This window comes from Astatotilapia calliptera, chromosome 2, assembly GCF_900246225.1.
Source record: "Astatotilapia calliptera chromosome 2, fAstCal1.2, whole genome shotgun sequence".
In the NCBI taxonomy this organism is placed as follows: domain Eukaryota; kingdom Metazoa; phylum Chordata; class Actinopteri; order Cichliformes; family Cichlidae; genus Astatotilapia; species Astatotilapia calliptera.
Genome location: NC_039303.1, coordinates 10,002,982 through 10,019,128, shown reverse-complemented (window position 1 = coordinate 10,019,128; position 16,147 = coordinate 10,002,982). Strand labels below are relative to the sequence as shown.

The 16,147-nt window shown below is 40.5% G+C and overlaps 1 protein-coding gene across 2 annotated transcripts; it reads left to right on the top strand.

Annotated features, from left to right (window-relative positions):
• Positions 1 to 2,713: 2,713 nt before the first annotated feature.
• Positions 2,714 to 16,144, top strand: LOC113031883 (matrin-3-like). Of its 2 annotated transcripts, none has more exons than XM_026184398.1 (22): positions 2,714 to 2,898; positions 7,596 to 8,551; positions 8,708 to 8,769; positions 8,851 to 8,889; positions 9,983 to 10,041; positions 10,123 to 10,157; positions 10,253 to 10,375; positions 10,503 to 10,628; positions 10,953 to 11,069; positions 11,183 to 11,307; positions 11,404 to 12,038; positions 12,112 to 12,202; positions 12,307 to 12,443; positions 12,541 to 12,677; positions 12,770 to 12,842; positions 12,962 to 12,987; positions 13,070 to 13,201; positions 13,721 to 13,851; positions 13,936 to 14,794; positions 15,228 to 15,294; positions 15,422 to 15,543; positions 15,622 to 16,144. In XM_026184398.1, exons 2-22 carry the CDS (start codon positions 7,631 to 7,633, stop codon positions 15,652 to 15,654), a joined length of 4,050 nt encoding a protein of 1,349 aa, XP_026040183.1. In that variant the 5' UTR covers positions 2,714 to 2,898; positions 7,596 to 7,630; the 3' UTR covers positions 15,655 to 16,144. The 2 variants fall into 2 exon arrangements, with proteins under 2 accessions (XP_026040183.1, XP_026040174.1); XM_026184389.1 differs by having other exon boundaries at positions 10,123 to 10,166.
• The last annotated feature ends 3 nt before the right edge of the window (positions 16,145 to 16,147 follow it).

The window sequence follows — 16,147 nt, the reverse complement described above, 5'->3', positions numbered from 1 at the left end:
GTAGACTGGTATTAATTTAGCAGTAATGCATCCTGAAAACCTGAATATATTAAAGACAGATTTTTCCCTTTGTTTGAATGTTTGAATGCAAAGTTTTGTGACTGAAATGTTTTAAATACTGCATGTTTTATGTTACATTTACAAATTGTTACAAATTGTTACAAATTACAAATTGTTCCGATTTTGTCGATTTTATCAGCAGCGCTGATAAATGAACTGATTGTGAAATTTATTGAGGTTGTGTATGAATTTATTGCGTAGTTCAGACACAAAAAGAAGAGTATTTTACTGAGTTATTTGAAACAGTACAAATACTTATGGTACTTGCAGTACACATTCTGCTGTACTCACAGCTCTGATAGCGGCCTCAGTGATGTACAACATGTGGTCTGTGGCTCCACCTGCTGTATGACTCCTACTAATAATAACAAGTTTACTTTTATTTCAGCAATTTTTCAGTGAGATGTTTTTGTTTTTATTGTGTTTCACATATGTTGCTGAATAAAGTGTCCTTATTCTTATGATATTTGTGTCTTTAACAGTAAATTTTCTATTTTTGATTTTAAGGCAACAAAAATGAGACAGGCTCAGTTTCTTCTTTCTTTCTCTCCTTTTTACGATTCTTCCTTTTTTTTGTAAGTGTTATAATTTTCATGTATTTCTTCTCCTGGTTTGAAATCTTGAAGTGAAAGTGAAGTGAAATCTAGATTTGTCTTGGATCATTACAATACACACACATATATATATTATTATATATTATATAGTTTATTAATTCAATGTATTTAAACCAGTTATGTTATTCTGCTGTTACTATATTTATTGTATTACGTTTTTGTTTATATTTTATTTTCATTTTGATTTTTTATCATGTTAACCTTTTATTAAAATATTTTACTGTTTTATCAAAAATGTATAGATCCTTGTTTTGTTCCTTTTTAACTTGTAAAACATGTAACGTGTTTTAATATTTAAATATTTATTTATATTAATTTACCCAGTGATCATTTTATTTTTAATTGCAGTATTTTGCAATTATTTATATTTTGTAACTGTCATATATTTACTGCATTAAAACAAATTTCCTTTATTATTATTATTATTCTTTTATTATTTATTTATGGTTTATTTCTTGATTTCTTTTTTAATTTAGCTTTTAAAAATGATTTAAAATTTTTGGTGTGTTTCGTTAGAGACCGCCTGGTTATCAGTATATTAGTATACATTTATTAACATCACTTTGTTTTCTTTTATCCTTTTTGTGAATAAATGTTTTTGTTATTAGTTAAATTTGTTATATTTAGTGCGAGCGTCATATGTAAAGTATATCGTGTTTTTATTTTTTTTTACTGTCTGCTCTGAATCTGAATGTTGTCTTCTTCATCTGCCTCAGCTTTCCAATCCACACAGGGAGGAGGAGGAGAGGTAAACGTTTAACAAGCACACCGAAGTCTTAGATCGCCACCTTGTGGTTACACACAACAACACAACAAAAAAATTACTGCAAATGAACTTCTCTAACATAATTCCACAAATTTATCCCAAAACATTTCATTTATCTATCAGATGAGCACCAGTAGGAGAAAAAACAAGTTAAGATTTTAAGTTTGGAGGACAGAAATTGAAACTAAACAAATTAATTAAATAAACTAAAAAACAAAACAAAAACAAAGTACATTAAAAGTACTTAAAAGCAAAATGCTGAATCACTTTGGGTAGATTTGATAATATACATCATATATGATCATATACACTTTTACTGTATATAAACAGTAAACACAAGCCATAAGAATATAAAAGAATAAGTCCCTCTAACAAATAAAGTATCTCAACACATAAAATTACAACAAATTAAGCGTTCACTTTAGTAAAATATAGCAGGTCAGTAAAACACTGAGTGAAAAGGTCAGTAAAATACAATAAATATATTTCTATAGACCAGTGCTTCTCAAACAGAGGCCAAGTGGGGCAATCAAAACATGATTTGCGTCCACTAAAATTAGTTTTCTGATACTATTCAGCTTCCTTGTTTTTCATTATTTTTTAAAATAGTTAATTCAGACATTATGTGTGACATGTGTGAAAATGTTGATAAGCTATAAAGTAACTTTAGTTATTTTGATTAATTAGCATTTATTTACATCCATATTCTCTAATATTTTTATTATATACATTTTATTTAATTTCCATTAATTTTATCTCAAATGATTGTTTTGTTATTTTTATTATTACTTTATTATTTTAGTACATACATTTTTGAATGGACTGTATTTTATTACTTACATTTTTTACATCATGTCATTTTACATTTAATCTATAAATATGTCTTAATTTTATTCATTATTTATAAATTTTAGTGTTTGTTACTTTTATCTCTGAAAATATTGTATTGTATTAATTTAGATTGTACTTTAAATTAATATAATATTCAATATATATATAATATATTACTAACCTAATATATTTTTTATGAATTTTAAATTTATGTATATATTATGCATTATTTTCATGTTTATTAATGTTTTCTTTAATAAATAATTTCAAGTGTAATATATTAATATATTAGCTTATTTTATATTTTAATAATAAATGTGTTTTCCTCCAAATTTTTTTTATTTTGGTTTAATTTAATTTGACAAAATTTTTAATTGATCTATTTTGTTTCAACTTGTTTTTCCCCACCAGCAGAGGGCGAGAATGCGTCGATGTACAGACCCCTGTAAACCGAAGAAGAAGAAGAAGAAGAAGACGAAACAGCTAGGTTGCTTGCGGCTTTCAATCGTCGACTTTCTGCATCTGTTTTCGTGGAAAACGAAGCCAGCGGCAGGTCCAAGGTCCACGAGTGGTTTTTTTTGCCTGGAGCTGCGTGGATCACCTGAGAGGGTGCAGCGGTGATTTGAGGTGAGCCGCTGATTTTATTTCCTCCTCTACGTTTAGCCGCTAGCTAACTGTTAGCGGAGTTGTTTTCTACACAGGTTAGAAATTAGACGGGTTTTTTGGTTCGGTTTTGTTCGACGATGTTTCTGATTGAAACTCGGCATTTTCTTAGATCACACTTTCAGTTCGACCACAATGAAACCACTGCGCGCTGAATTTCCTAGAAGCCTCTTTCTCTGAACGTTCAACACATCTCTGATCAGAGAGGATTAATTCGGGTTACACCAATCCTGCACAAACCCTGCTCTACATTAATGAAAATTACATGCATTTTTCCCGCTCTATGGCCAACATTTTCTATGTTTCTGTGTCGCGTTATAGTTCCACCTGTAAAACACAGTCTACCTGCGTCAGTGTCTCTATATTTAAACAGCTGGTTAAACTGATACCCCCCCCCCCCCAAAAAAAATAAATAAATAAATAAATAAATAACAAAACAAAAACAAAACACTGATAATAAAAAATGGTCAAAAGAATATGGTAGGCAGAGGAGAAACTGATGCTGCATGAGGAAGTCAGGAGTGGTTGAGAAGTGAAGGTATAAGGGCAGGATATAAATGAGGACAGCGAGATGGTTTCAAGGTGGGATTGCATCAGGGATCTGCTCTGAGCTCCTTCGTGTTTGGACAGGCTGACAGATGAGTTCAGGGAGGAGTCTCTGTTTACTTTAATGTTTACTGACGACACTGTGATCTCTAGCAAAAGTGTGGAGAGGTGAATATATGCTCTGGTGAGGAGAGCAATGAAAGTCAGTAGAAGCAAGACAGAATATATGTGTGAATGAGAGGTGGGGAGGTGGACATGTGAAGAGCAGAGAGAGTAAACGTTTAGATAGGTTTGAATATCTGGTATCATGGACATTTGCAGAGGACGGAGAGTGGATGTATCGGAGCTGCGAGGCAGGAAGAAAAGAGGAAGACGTCAGAAGATGTTCATGGATTTAATGAAGGAGGACATGGTCTGGTGTGACAGAGGAGGGTGCTGGGATAGGAGAAGATGATGGCAGATAATCTGTTGTACAGACCTCTAAAGCTAGCAGTTTAAAGAAGAACTGTGTTTATTTTTTATTAATTTCTTCTTTATTTTATTGAAGCTTAAACTAACAGCATTTAGGGATCAGCAGGATATTCTTATCACTTTTCTGGTTTTCTATAATGTTACGTAGGGCTGTGCGATATGACCAAAATCTCATAACCTGATATAAGACATCTATCATCCCGATAACGATACAAATCACAAAATTTAAAATTTTCTGTAAATTCTGTGAATCTCGGGCAGCTCGACCTGCGTGAAGCGTTTCTAGTACCTGGAGTCGAGTGTTTTAACTGATGCATGAAACGATGCATTTTTAGACATAAGTTGTAACAGCCGCCGTTTGCTCTGTGAGTATTTATTACACCACGTTCTGCGGGGAAAAGCCTGTTCTAACGTTTGAGTCCAAGGTTTATTTTTTAGCACCAGGGGCCCGTTCTTCGTACGTCGCTTACTACATCCAAGATCAAATGACACATCCAAGATCAAATCATCGCGCTAACCGTGAGCTCGCTAATCCGGTTCCCCGAACACACCTGCTGTTGACGATTACTACAGCTGGACGCAGGAATGTGACATCACTGGGTGTCGTAAAAGGGGCTACGCATCGATAGTAGAAACATTGATCGGCAACCCGCTGATTGGTCGGCGAAAATGTCCAAGGGGCGTGCTCGGTATTTTCCGGCAGCAGAGCAAGAACTCATGAGTGAGGGATTTCAGGAGTTTCAGAGTTTAATTAAAACGCAAGAGAACACTGCAAAGGCTGCAAAAGCAAGGAGAGAGGGCTGGCAGAAAGTTGCTGACAAATCAAACTCGTAGGTAATTTAATAATAATAATAATAATAATAATAATAATAATGGATTGGATTTATATAGCGCTTTCCAAGGCACCCAAAGCGCTTTACGATACCACTATTCATTCACTCCCACATTCACACACTGGTGGAGGCAGCTACGGTTGTAGCCAGGCTGCCATATCGCGCCATCGGCCCCTCTGGCCAACACCAGTAGGCGGTAGGGTAGATCTATCATATGACACTATATTGTCCAATATCATATGGCATTATATTATATTATAATATGTTATATTATATCCCCTTTCACATTAGAGCCACAACAGGACCCACAAGAAAATGGGAACAAGTAAAAGTGGAATACAGGAGTATTCTACAGAATGGTAATATTTATCTCTTAGATTGCTTTGCGTCTCTTGGCAAGGTAATACTGGCCTGTAATACTCTGTTAGTTTGTTCATAACAGCAACCAAGAAAAGGGCAGAGCAAAAAAAGACAGGTGGTGGTCCTGCACCCCCTCGTCAACAAGTTGGTTAAGTAAATAATACCCTCACAGGAATATCGATATCTCTCTATGAGCACACTGTTGCGCTGAGGTAAAGGATCCTGTCTGTCTCGCAATATACGCTGAATTCTGAGGACTCTCCTTATCAATCTTGCACCTTCCGCAATGGGTTGGTCGCGTATACGGACAGGACATGGCTGCGACAGGCTTCCCAAATCCACCTTTACTTTTATAGCCGTGGTCTCCCATCTTGATTACACGAAGTAATTTACAATTACTACTCTGAAATATGAATTACATCTGTAATAATCACATACATGTAATAGAATGTTAATAGTTCATTTCCCTTTTTTAGGAAATGACCTGTATGTATCTGTGTGAAATCAATAAAAGGATCAAGTGCTGCATTGTCTTTAGTTACATTGATAATATTTATTTATGGTGAAACAGTGGAAAAATATCGCTGTTGCTTTCGTATAAATGAAGCGGACATACCTGCGTGGCCGCGATCTAATCCTGTTTACATAAAGTAAACCTGCTCCCGAGCAGGTTTACGCTTACGGCTCTGTTGCTATGACAGCAAGTCCCGGATGAGCTTCGGGGAACCGACTGATCCAGGATCACGCGAAATCGTCAACAATCTAATCCGGCTAACCTACTTAGCGAGGTACGAAGAACAGGCCCCTGGCGGCTCTTTTTGGCTTCTCATCCGTAAATACTCTGCATACTCTTTCACGTGATTCGGTTTATTTTGAAAAGTCTCAACAGGATCTTGAGCTTTATTGTGAAAGGTTTATGTGCAAAGTAAACCAGCGGACACGCGATGGTTTTACCGTCGTTAACAACGCATAAAGCAGGCGCTTGTCCGTCTGTAGTGTGGTTATATTAAATATAAGAGAAAGAGAGAACTTTAAGAAATTAATATAGCCACTACCGTGACCATCAAAACGATGAAAAAAATATTGCCGAAACAAACAATAGCATAAAATGAAAGAGACGTTTTTATATCGTCATCCGATATATATCGTTATATGAACAGCCGTAATTTTACGTTAACTGTGTACAACTATGGTTAAAAAGAAAAGTACACCTGCTTCAAATTCAAAGGTTTTCAGTATCAGGATGTAATGAAAATCATCTGATTCTTAGCAGGCCTTAAAATCATTTAAATACAACCTCAGATGAACAGCAACAGATGACATATTACATGTGTCATTATTTATTTCACAAAAACCTAGACAGAAGCAGAGTGTGAAAAACAAAGTTCATCCTTACGGCTTACATGGGAATGAAGAGGGTAAGTAGCAGCCGGGTGCTGGTAATCAAACGCACTGATTAGTTGATCTTCATCGAAGCGGAATTATGGTGGTCTGGATTACTCAGGTGTGTTAACAGAACAATCTTCCCAGGAGGGGACATCCCAGCAAATTCACCTGAGCTCAGCCCGTGCAATGATCAACTACAAGAAAACCCAAGAGCTCCGTGTCAGACTACAGGCCTCAGTTAGCATGTTAAAGTTCATGACAGCACAATTAGAATAACAGGTGTGGCTTGTTTGGAAGGTTTTCCAGGAGAAAGCCTCTTCTCTCTGAGAAGAACATGGCAGCACAACATAGGTTTGCAAAGCACAATCGCCTCAAACGAGCTGTCGGCACGGTGGTGGAAGGTTCATGTTTTGGGTACCTTGCAGTCCCTGAGTGAACAGTGAACTCTTTTCTCTACTAAAGTATTCTTGAGTCAAACGTGAGACCACCTGTCCCACAGCTAAAGCTCAGCTGATGTTCAGTTGTCCAGCAGGACGGTGATCCAAAGCACAGAAGCAAATCTCCACCAGTGGCTGAAAAAGAAAATAATCCCAATGCTGCAATGGTCCACACCTCAGCCTGACTGAGATGCTGTGGGTGGGACATTCACAGAGCTGTGCATGAGTGATTGCTGCAAACCTCAATGAACTGAAGCAAGAAGAGTTTGACCAGAACTCCTCCACTGCGATAACTCAGTTATTGCTGCTGGGTTTGTCGTTTTTCACACGCTGCTTCTGCATGTCCTCATACTTAAAACCTTACATCTGACAGAGGGTGTACTTCATCTTTCACCAAAACTGTATCAGGATGAACACTTTTTATGTTTTTGTTTACATTATCAGCAATTTCCTATCATAAAGTAGCCGAGGCAGACGTGACACAATCTAGAAAATAATGTTTTTTTTCCTTCTTCACTTCCTGAGCACGTGGTGTTCACTCTTAAGTGTTTTCTCTCAGGGCAACTCGTCCTCCACCTTCACATCACCTTTTACGTCTTCTGTCTTCCCTGACACCTTCTGTCTGCAGGAAACGCCCAGAGCGTTTCTCCACAGCTCGCCATCATGTCTCAGAATTACCCGTACAGAAAGCCGCCGCCTGACACCGACCTCAGAACTGATCCCGGGCCTTACAGATCTGTGGACTACCGCCACTCCTCAGCGGACCGTGACTTTTACAGGCAGCCACAAGACTCCTTCTCTGTCTCCTCCTCCTGCCCGTCCTCGTCCAGGGGCTCTGGAGTGCTGCAGTCATCGCAGGACAATGTTCTGAGCATCCTGAGCAGCTGCGGTCTGGAGCCCAGTGATCTGGCGCTGCTAGCTGAGCTGCCCGAAGACGTCCTCACTATTGAGTCTCTGCCACACATCCTCAGACAGATCAAATGCAAGAAAGGGACCGTCAAACCTTTCCCTCCCCGGGCTCCGTCTCCCTCCTCCTCTTCCTCCTACCCTCCCAGCTGCTCCTCCTCTAGAGACTGGGACCAGCTCCATCGCACGTCGGTCCAGTACCCGCTGGACCACCTGCCACCACCACCTCCTCCCTCGGAGCAGCTCATGGATCGCTGGAATAATCCGATTACCGTGAGCTCCGGCCGAGCAGAGCTGCCACCATCGTCATCCTTATCATCGTCGTCGTTGGGGTACACGGTGGACTTCCACCGCAGGCAGGGCCCCTCTGATTATGGTAAGGCTGGTCCAGTTCCTTCTTACAGCCCAGCGAGGCGAGGAGATAGAGCGCCGTCATCTCGATTCTCTGAGGCTGGACCAGCTGATTACAGGTCATCAGCGCTGGTGACGGCTTCTCCTCTTCCTAGCGAGCACCAGTCCAAACCTCTGGCAAGCCGCCGTGACACGTCCTCCACGAGGAGCAGTCAGTCCTCGCCCTCAATGCCTACACGGAAAGAAGCTCTGGATTTCCACGGGAAGGTCCCGCCGTCGTTCCCGTACTCGTGCTCGCTGTGTGATATCACTGTACTGTCGCAGAAGGTAAGTGCACCTGTCCTCGAATCTCTCTCTGCAGTCTGTGTGGGTGGTGTGAGGGTCTACATTCAGCAACAAAGGATGATGGGAGCTGCACGTGTCCTATGAGACCGGAGTGCCACAAAGAGAGATGGTAACGGGTTTACTTCCTGTTGTTTTTAGGTTTGGATTCAGCACGTGACTGGCAGGCACCATGCAGATGGACAGCTCAGCCTCCTGCAGCAGTGAGTTTACTTCACATCAACGCCAAGTTTCTCCATCTACTGCTTGCAGGGTTTAATAACACTCTCCCATCTCCTCCACAGGTTTCCTAACTGGGACTGCCGCATGCAGACGGTCCGAAGGTCAGTGACCGAAACCACATCATCGTTCTCACGCCTCTGAACAGAGATCTGAATTTTATCAAAGTGGAAAACTTTGGCATGTCTCAAAGATGAAATGTTGTTTTTTTGATGTGAATAAATAATCAGCGAGCCAAAAAAACATGGATCAACTGAACAACGTGGATGTTAATGAACCCTGAAAAACGTTGAGCAATTTACAAGGATATGACATTTAACCAAAGCGCCACATTTCAACAAACGACTGTAAAAATATTTTTTAGTAAGTTTCCCATTTTAAATTGCTCGATCTTTTAAAACTACTTCAGCCTGAAATATAAATGTCAAGTATCAATGATATAGTTCTTTAAAGAATAGGGACCCCAGCTGAGGTGGAGCAGAGGCTGCAAATGGACAGACTGGTTATTGCGTGTAAGCTTCCCACGTGGCACTGCTGGCTCTTCTTCTGTTCGTGCAAAACTCACACCGCCCTTACGCATGCTGAGGAGAGGGGCTTGCAGCAGCAGCAGCAGCCAGCAGATTTGAATTGATTAACTTTTTGACTTGTGACCACTGAAAATGACCACCGAATTACTGTGTCCATGCTTTGAATAGTAAAAAGTAGTGCCATCTGGCGGACAAATAAAATAAAAATTTCAAATTGAAGGCGAGTGATCCAACATTAAAGAAATGCTTTGGTTGATGTCAAGATAAATGTGGGATCAGTGATTTTCAATTGAGCATTTTTTGGCTCCAGGATGAAATGTGGCCATTTTTGTGTAGCTTAGCTATTTTAAACTAATTTAAGGAACTGAGAGAACAATTCTAAAATTAAAAAAAAGAAAGAATGGCAAATATGAGCGATGTTCATTCAGCACAGCCAACTAAGTCTGGGAAAAAAATTAATAAAAAGCTGTGACCCTGCCAAAAATCAATCAATTTTTTATTTTTCTAATAATTGAAGGACGGGTTTTTGGTCCAGATGTTAGCGGTCCTGATATTGATCCAAAGCTGCTGTGATCAGCTTTTTTTTTTTTTTTTATTGATAAGATGTTTGTTTTTCATTCAGTGGCTCTGTTTTTAATTTGTTTGATCGTCCTCTTTTTGTCATTTTTAGGGACGATAAATCTGAGAAGAAGAAAGATGGAGGAAAAGGCGCCCCGGCAGCTAGTCAAAGTAAGTCTGCCTCACTCGGCTGTGCCTTTGTGTTTACACGTTTAGGTTTTTCTGCTTAAACTTGTTCTTTCTGTTCGGCAGCATCGCAGTCGAATAGCAAGTGGAAGCAGAAGAAGGTAAAGAAGGTAGAGACACGTGTCTAAGATCTCGATGAGGTTCGCTTTAGCCCCTCCTGAATCAGCTGAAAGTCTTTGTGTTTGTTTCCTGTCAGAATTTGGAGAAAGGGAAGGTAGTGTGCATCAAGTTTCCGTCTCAGTCTGTCGATGAGAAATACCTCAGGAAGCTTGCAGAACCGTTCGGGAAGATCATCAAGGTCATCATGTTTCCGTCTCTGGTGAGTCTGCGAGGTTCTTCATCATCACACCGATGATATTTGCATGTTCGTTCATTTAAAGACGAGCAGCAGCTTTCTTTCTCTTTTTTGCACATGAGGATTATTAAAGTGGGTTTAAACCCTGCAGGGCTTCGTGGAGATGGGCTCGGTTGATCAGGCCAAAGACTTGGTGAAGTTTCACAGCAATTATCCTCCAACTGTGAACGGAGAGCAGCTCGTGTTCAGCGTCTCCAGCGCCTTCAACTTTCTCCAGGTAGAAGAGAAACACTTCCAGTGTCCAGTTTTTCCTGCATACGAAAAGTACAGAAAGTCCCAGTGTCAAACGTTTGGTTATTACTGAGAAAAATATCTCAGTCTGGAAAAGCTCCCGTCTCACAAACACAGCGAGAGGTGTCAACATTTATTTTATTTTTTTTTACATGCAGGGAAATCCCTGCTTGCAGGCAGGTGGGGCTTCTGTGTTACAGCCGGGCCATATGAGAGTATTCCCTCTTTGTGACGTTGTACAGTTCAGTATTTAGAAAAACGTCTGTTTTCATTGTTGATAAAGTCTCTTCACACTTTGATGTCTCCTCAGAGCTCCCGGGTGGTGAGTTTCACGCCCGCTCCATCGGGAGAAGACGGAAAATCCGACCTGATCAATATCATCAAACGCTTCGGCCCGCCGCTCTACACCCTGTTCCTGCCATCAATGGTAAGGCTCAGCCCATTTAAAAAACTATACCGGAGAGGAAGACAGTTTCTTTGTTTTTCTTAAATAATCACTTTAAAAGACTTTAGAAAACACATACAAGGTGTTGTTTTCAGGTGTTCGTTGAGATGAAGAACGCCCCTGATGCTCAGAAGCTGGTGGATTATTATCTGTCCAACACTCTGAGGATCAACAGTGACTTGATTTGTGTCTCCTTCTCTGGAGAGTACAAGACTCTCATGTGAGTACGACCGACCCGATAGGAAGGTAACTGGCGGATTATCATCCAGGGGTGATCAGTGATAATGGTCCTGCTTTTGTCTGGTCTGTCCTGTAGGCGGGTTTCAAAAGCCAAGAGGTACGAAGAAGAAAACGAAAGTACAAAGAAGAGTACCACCAAGAGGACAAGGAGCTCAAGCCGAGACAGAACGACAGAAAATAAGAAAAGAAGGTCCAGATCCAGAGACAAGGCCAGCAAAGAGGAACGGACCAGAACAAGGTCCAGGTCCAGGGATAAATCTAAAGAAAAATCCAGCAGAGATGCCAAAACTAGATCTAGGTCCCAAGACAAGTTGGATAGAAAAAGGAAGAGCAGAACCCGGTCCAGGTCCAGAGATAAGTCCACTAGTGAGAAGCGGACCAGGACCAGGTCTAAGTCAGGGTCCAGAGAAAAAACAAAAGAAAAATCCAACAAGGAAAGCAAGAAAGGGTCCCAAGCGAAGAAGCCAGACGAATCGAGAGAAAAATCCAACAGAGACCAGAAGACCAGGTCCGCATCCAGAGACAAGTCCAGCAGAGAGACAAAAGCCAAGTCTACAACCCAAGAAAAGTCAAGCAAAGAAAGAAAAAGCAGGAGCAAATCTAGATCCGTGGAAAAATCCAGCAGAGATAAGAAATCCAGGTCTAGAGAGAGATCCAGCAACAAGTCCTCCAGACGGGACGGAGAAAAGACGGCAGAACCAGAGAAACCAGGTAAGAAAACGCAACACGATGCCAGGACCAGTCGCTCCAGACAGGCTGGTGTGAAATCTTCTTTTCTACACAGATGCAGAGTCCACATCCAAAGGACAACCGTCTCCTCTCGAAGACTCCAAACCTGAAGTTTCAAACACAGAAGAAGTGGAGGGGGAGGCAGCGTGAGTTCCTCATGTTGCTGTTTTTTGTTTTAGGTTTTTTTTTGTTTGCAGAAAAGCCTCTGCAAGTGAAACTAGAACAGTCTTAACTAAAGATGCCACTTCAGGTTGCCTGGAGAGGAGAGCGACATCGAGGGGATGGAGGTGATTGCTGAGGATGGAGAGAATCTGGCAGATGACGATGAGGAGGCTCTGCAAGAGGAAGAGAAAAAAGAGAGTCCTAAAGAGAGAGCACCTGAAAAAGGTAGAAAATGAGAGCTGAGCTTTCACAGCAAAGCTGGCTTTAAAGGAAAACAAAAGAAATGCTTGACTTTGTTAAAAAAAAAAAAACTCCCTTACAGATGAAGTAAAGGAGGTGATAGGTGGAGAGCCTGGCAATGAGGAGAAACCTGCGTCGGAGAAGGAGATAAAGAAGGAAGAGAAGGAGGAAGTAGAGGAGTCAAAGGAAGCAACAGAGACTCCTCTACAGGAGGATTTGGTAAAGACTTTTAGATGAACATGTTAGTGTGGACATATTTTAAGCTTTAAAGTGGAAAAAAGGGATTCAGTTGCAGCGATGTGCTTTTTCAGGAGGACTTCCCTGTAGACCTGGAAAACTGCATCACTCTGGATGAACTGGAAGAAGATGACTCTGACGACCAAGGTATACCTGGAAGTCTTGTGATGCTGAACACAAAACATATTGTTGTACCAGCACGTTTGGTTGACTTTTAAAGCTCACTGTTCAGTTTCTGATATTCTTCCTGTTTGATTTTGTTGCAGGTGGAGAATCAGCAGATGAGCCCAAGGTAAGTGTTACCTTTAATATAACGGCTGAGTTTTTGTCTGATATGTTGCTGATTTAACAGTTTGTTCTTTCTTTGCTTGTAGTCAACATCGAAATCCAGCAGGGTTTTTTACTTCGGCCACCTGCCACCTAATTACGCCCTCTTTGACTTCTTCCAACTGCTGCGAAATTTTGGGAAGGTGGTGCGCTATTACCTGATTGGCAATCGACGAGAGGTCAGTAAGAAAATGAGATGAGATTAAATTTTTTTTATTTTTTTTAGCTTTTTAAAATTTAAATACCGATTATAAATACATGATACAAAGGGAATATCTTTGTAAATGAAAATCAAATTTGATACAGTTATTAGCCTGAATACAAACTGCATAAAGGATACATTGATCATATACATCATTCATCACAGTCATTTTCATGACCTCTGTCAGCTGATAGAGGAATCCAAACTGTGTTGATTCAGCCCAGCAATAGGAATGATGATTATAATCCCTGTGCATCATCAGGCGGCTCCATCCTATTGGATAAAAAAAATAATAATATGGAAATTGATTGGCCAGCCAAGTTGGCTTGAGGCTATCTTACATTGCTGTGTTTGTGTATGTTGGCTTTGGTATTTGCTACTAGCAGTAAGAGTTATAGTAATTGCGTTGATCCTGTTTATGTTGTGACCCTTAGAGTTCAGAGTTGAGTGGATTCTTTACCTTTGGGACCATTTTCAGACTCTTTTTGTGTTTCAGGGTTTCATTGAGATGTCGAGTTCTTCAGCGGCCCTGAAAGCTGTTGAAGAGCTCGTCAGCAAACCAGCCATCCACAACTGCCCCAAACTCAAAGCCCGCATCTCCACCAAATACTACAGACTTGACAACGGGTCCGAAACCGCCTCTTCACTCTTCCTAATTTCTTTTCTGTGAACTTTTAATCATGAAATTCATACTTTACCCCTTTCTTGCAGATGGGTTGTTCACTCGGACGGCAGCAATGACAAGGACAGTCGAGGCAGGAAGCGCGAGAAACGAAGCAAATCCAAGACCTCAGACCAGGACGAGACCGACAGGAGGTCTAAAGGGAGGAAGGAGTCCCCGAAGAAGACATCAGAGAAATCAGGCAAAAAGACTCCAGAAAAAGATTCTGGGTCAAAAAAGCCTCCAGAGAAAGACTCATCAGGGAAAAAGACCCCAAAGAAAGAGTCCACATCCAAAACGTCTCCAGAAAAGGATGCCAAAAACATCTTGGAAACGAAATCCACTGGGAAAAAGACTCCAGCGAAAGATTTGCCATCTAAAAAAACTTCAGGTAAGGATTCTACAACAAAAAAGACTCCAGCGAAAAAGTCCGCATCCAGAAAGACTCTGGAAACCAAGTCTACATTCAGAGAAACTTCAGCAGAAGAGTCCAAAAAGTCTCCAAAGAGGGAATCGTTGGACAAAGAGCCTCCAGAAAAGGTCCTTAAAAACGGCCCGGAGAAGGAATCCGCAGGGAGAAAGACTCCTGAGAAAGGGTCATCGTGTGCAGAGATTCCAGACAGCGAGACGCTGGAACCAAAAGGAGCTCCTGACAATAATTCAGTGCCTCAGACAACTGTGAAGAAAGAACTAAAGAAAGAAAATACTCAACAAAATGAGGAACCAGCAGCTGATAAAGCGCCATCTGAAAAAGATTATATCAAAAAGGAAACACCACGCACATTCAAGCAGGAGGAGGAGGAAACACCAATAGACGTTTGTATGGAAGCAGGACCAAATGTGAAAGATGCAGAGAGTCCAGATCCACCAGTCTCCTCTACAGAGCCCTCAAAACCACCACCTGAACAGGTATAACTGAAGGCGAAGGTGCTGTGATCCCAGCTCAACAGAAATATTAGTTTCCCCAGGATAACATCAAAGTCTTAAATGCCATTTCACATAGTTTCAAAACGCCAAAACAAAACGGCCTTTTTAGAAACAAAATTTCTAAAAAGGCATTCCCATTGTGTTTGACAGATCTCAAATGTTGAATCAGCTGTTAAAATAGCTCCATTCATTTTATCTGCAGTTCAGTCTTAAATATGTAGTTTTGTTCAAATTGCCTCAGCCATGAAATATTTCTTATTAAAATTACCTGTGCGATGAATAGACTTTAAATGTAAATATATTGCACAGCAGTTAAAAACACAGTTAATGATGGAAAAAGATTTTTGGCCATAAATAAATGAAAATCTGCCCTGAAGTGCAGGATTAAAGCTCATGACTGATTTGTTACTTTCAGGACGCGAAGCCCCAGTTTGAACCTGCAGAGGGCGCTGCTGAACCTCAGAAACCCACCAAACCTGTTGGTAAGAAAGCCTCTGAGCTTATTTGAAATCCCATTTAGTTACAGTTTAGTTTGTTGCTTCCTGTTGCATAATAAGGAAGTTTAAACACGTGCAGCGGTGCATTCACTGTCGCTTGTTTGTTTTGTAGGGACGGAGTTCGTGCGACCGGTCGTCGGTTATTTCTGTAACCTGTGTCAGCAGATCTTCGCTGAAGAGGATGAAGCCAAACAGCAGCACTGCAGCAGCCTGTCGCATTACAGCAAATACCAGGTGGAGGGAAAAAAGGTTTTAATGTTAAGTTTTTATTTTTCAGCTGAATTTAAATTAAGTCTTTGTTTGGTTTTTCAGGAGAAGACTGGGAGGGATCCGTGGACGAGCTGAACATCTGCAGAGAAATTGGTTACCTTCAGATTTTATTAATTGACTTTATCAGAGCTGAAACGGGACTGAGATCCTAAACATGATTTGATTTCTGTCTGTTCTCCACTGGACTTTGAGTTTCTGTACAAAGATTTTGTTTTTTAAAAAGCTTCTGCTGAAAAATCCAAAAATGTATAAATATTTAAGTTTTATGTCATGCAGAACAGCAACTGTATGTTTGAGAAAGGGTGAGATGTGACTGTAAAAAGCCACTTGCCTACATTTCTGTTAAGCTCCAGGCTCTCTCCTACTCGAGTGCTCTAGTCCTAAAAGGTGTTGATTGGTCAACCCAGAAAATTTAGAAACAAATACCAGGTTCTAGTGCTGTCAGAATATTAACTGCTCCCTGGGCTCTAATCAGTTTTTGTCCAATTGTACTCATGCCGCACCTTCACAGAAGCTATGTAATTTAAGAATCTGTGGTGTTGTCAAATAAATAATCTCACATGAACAA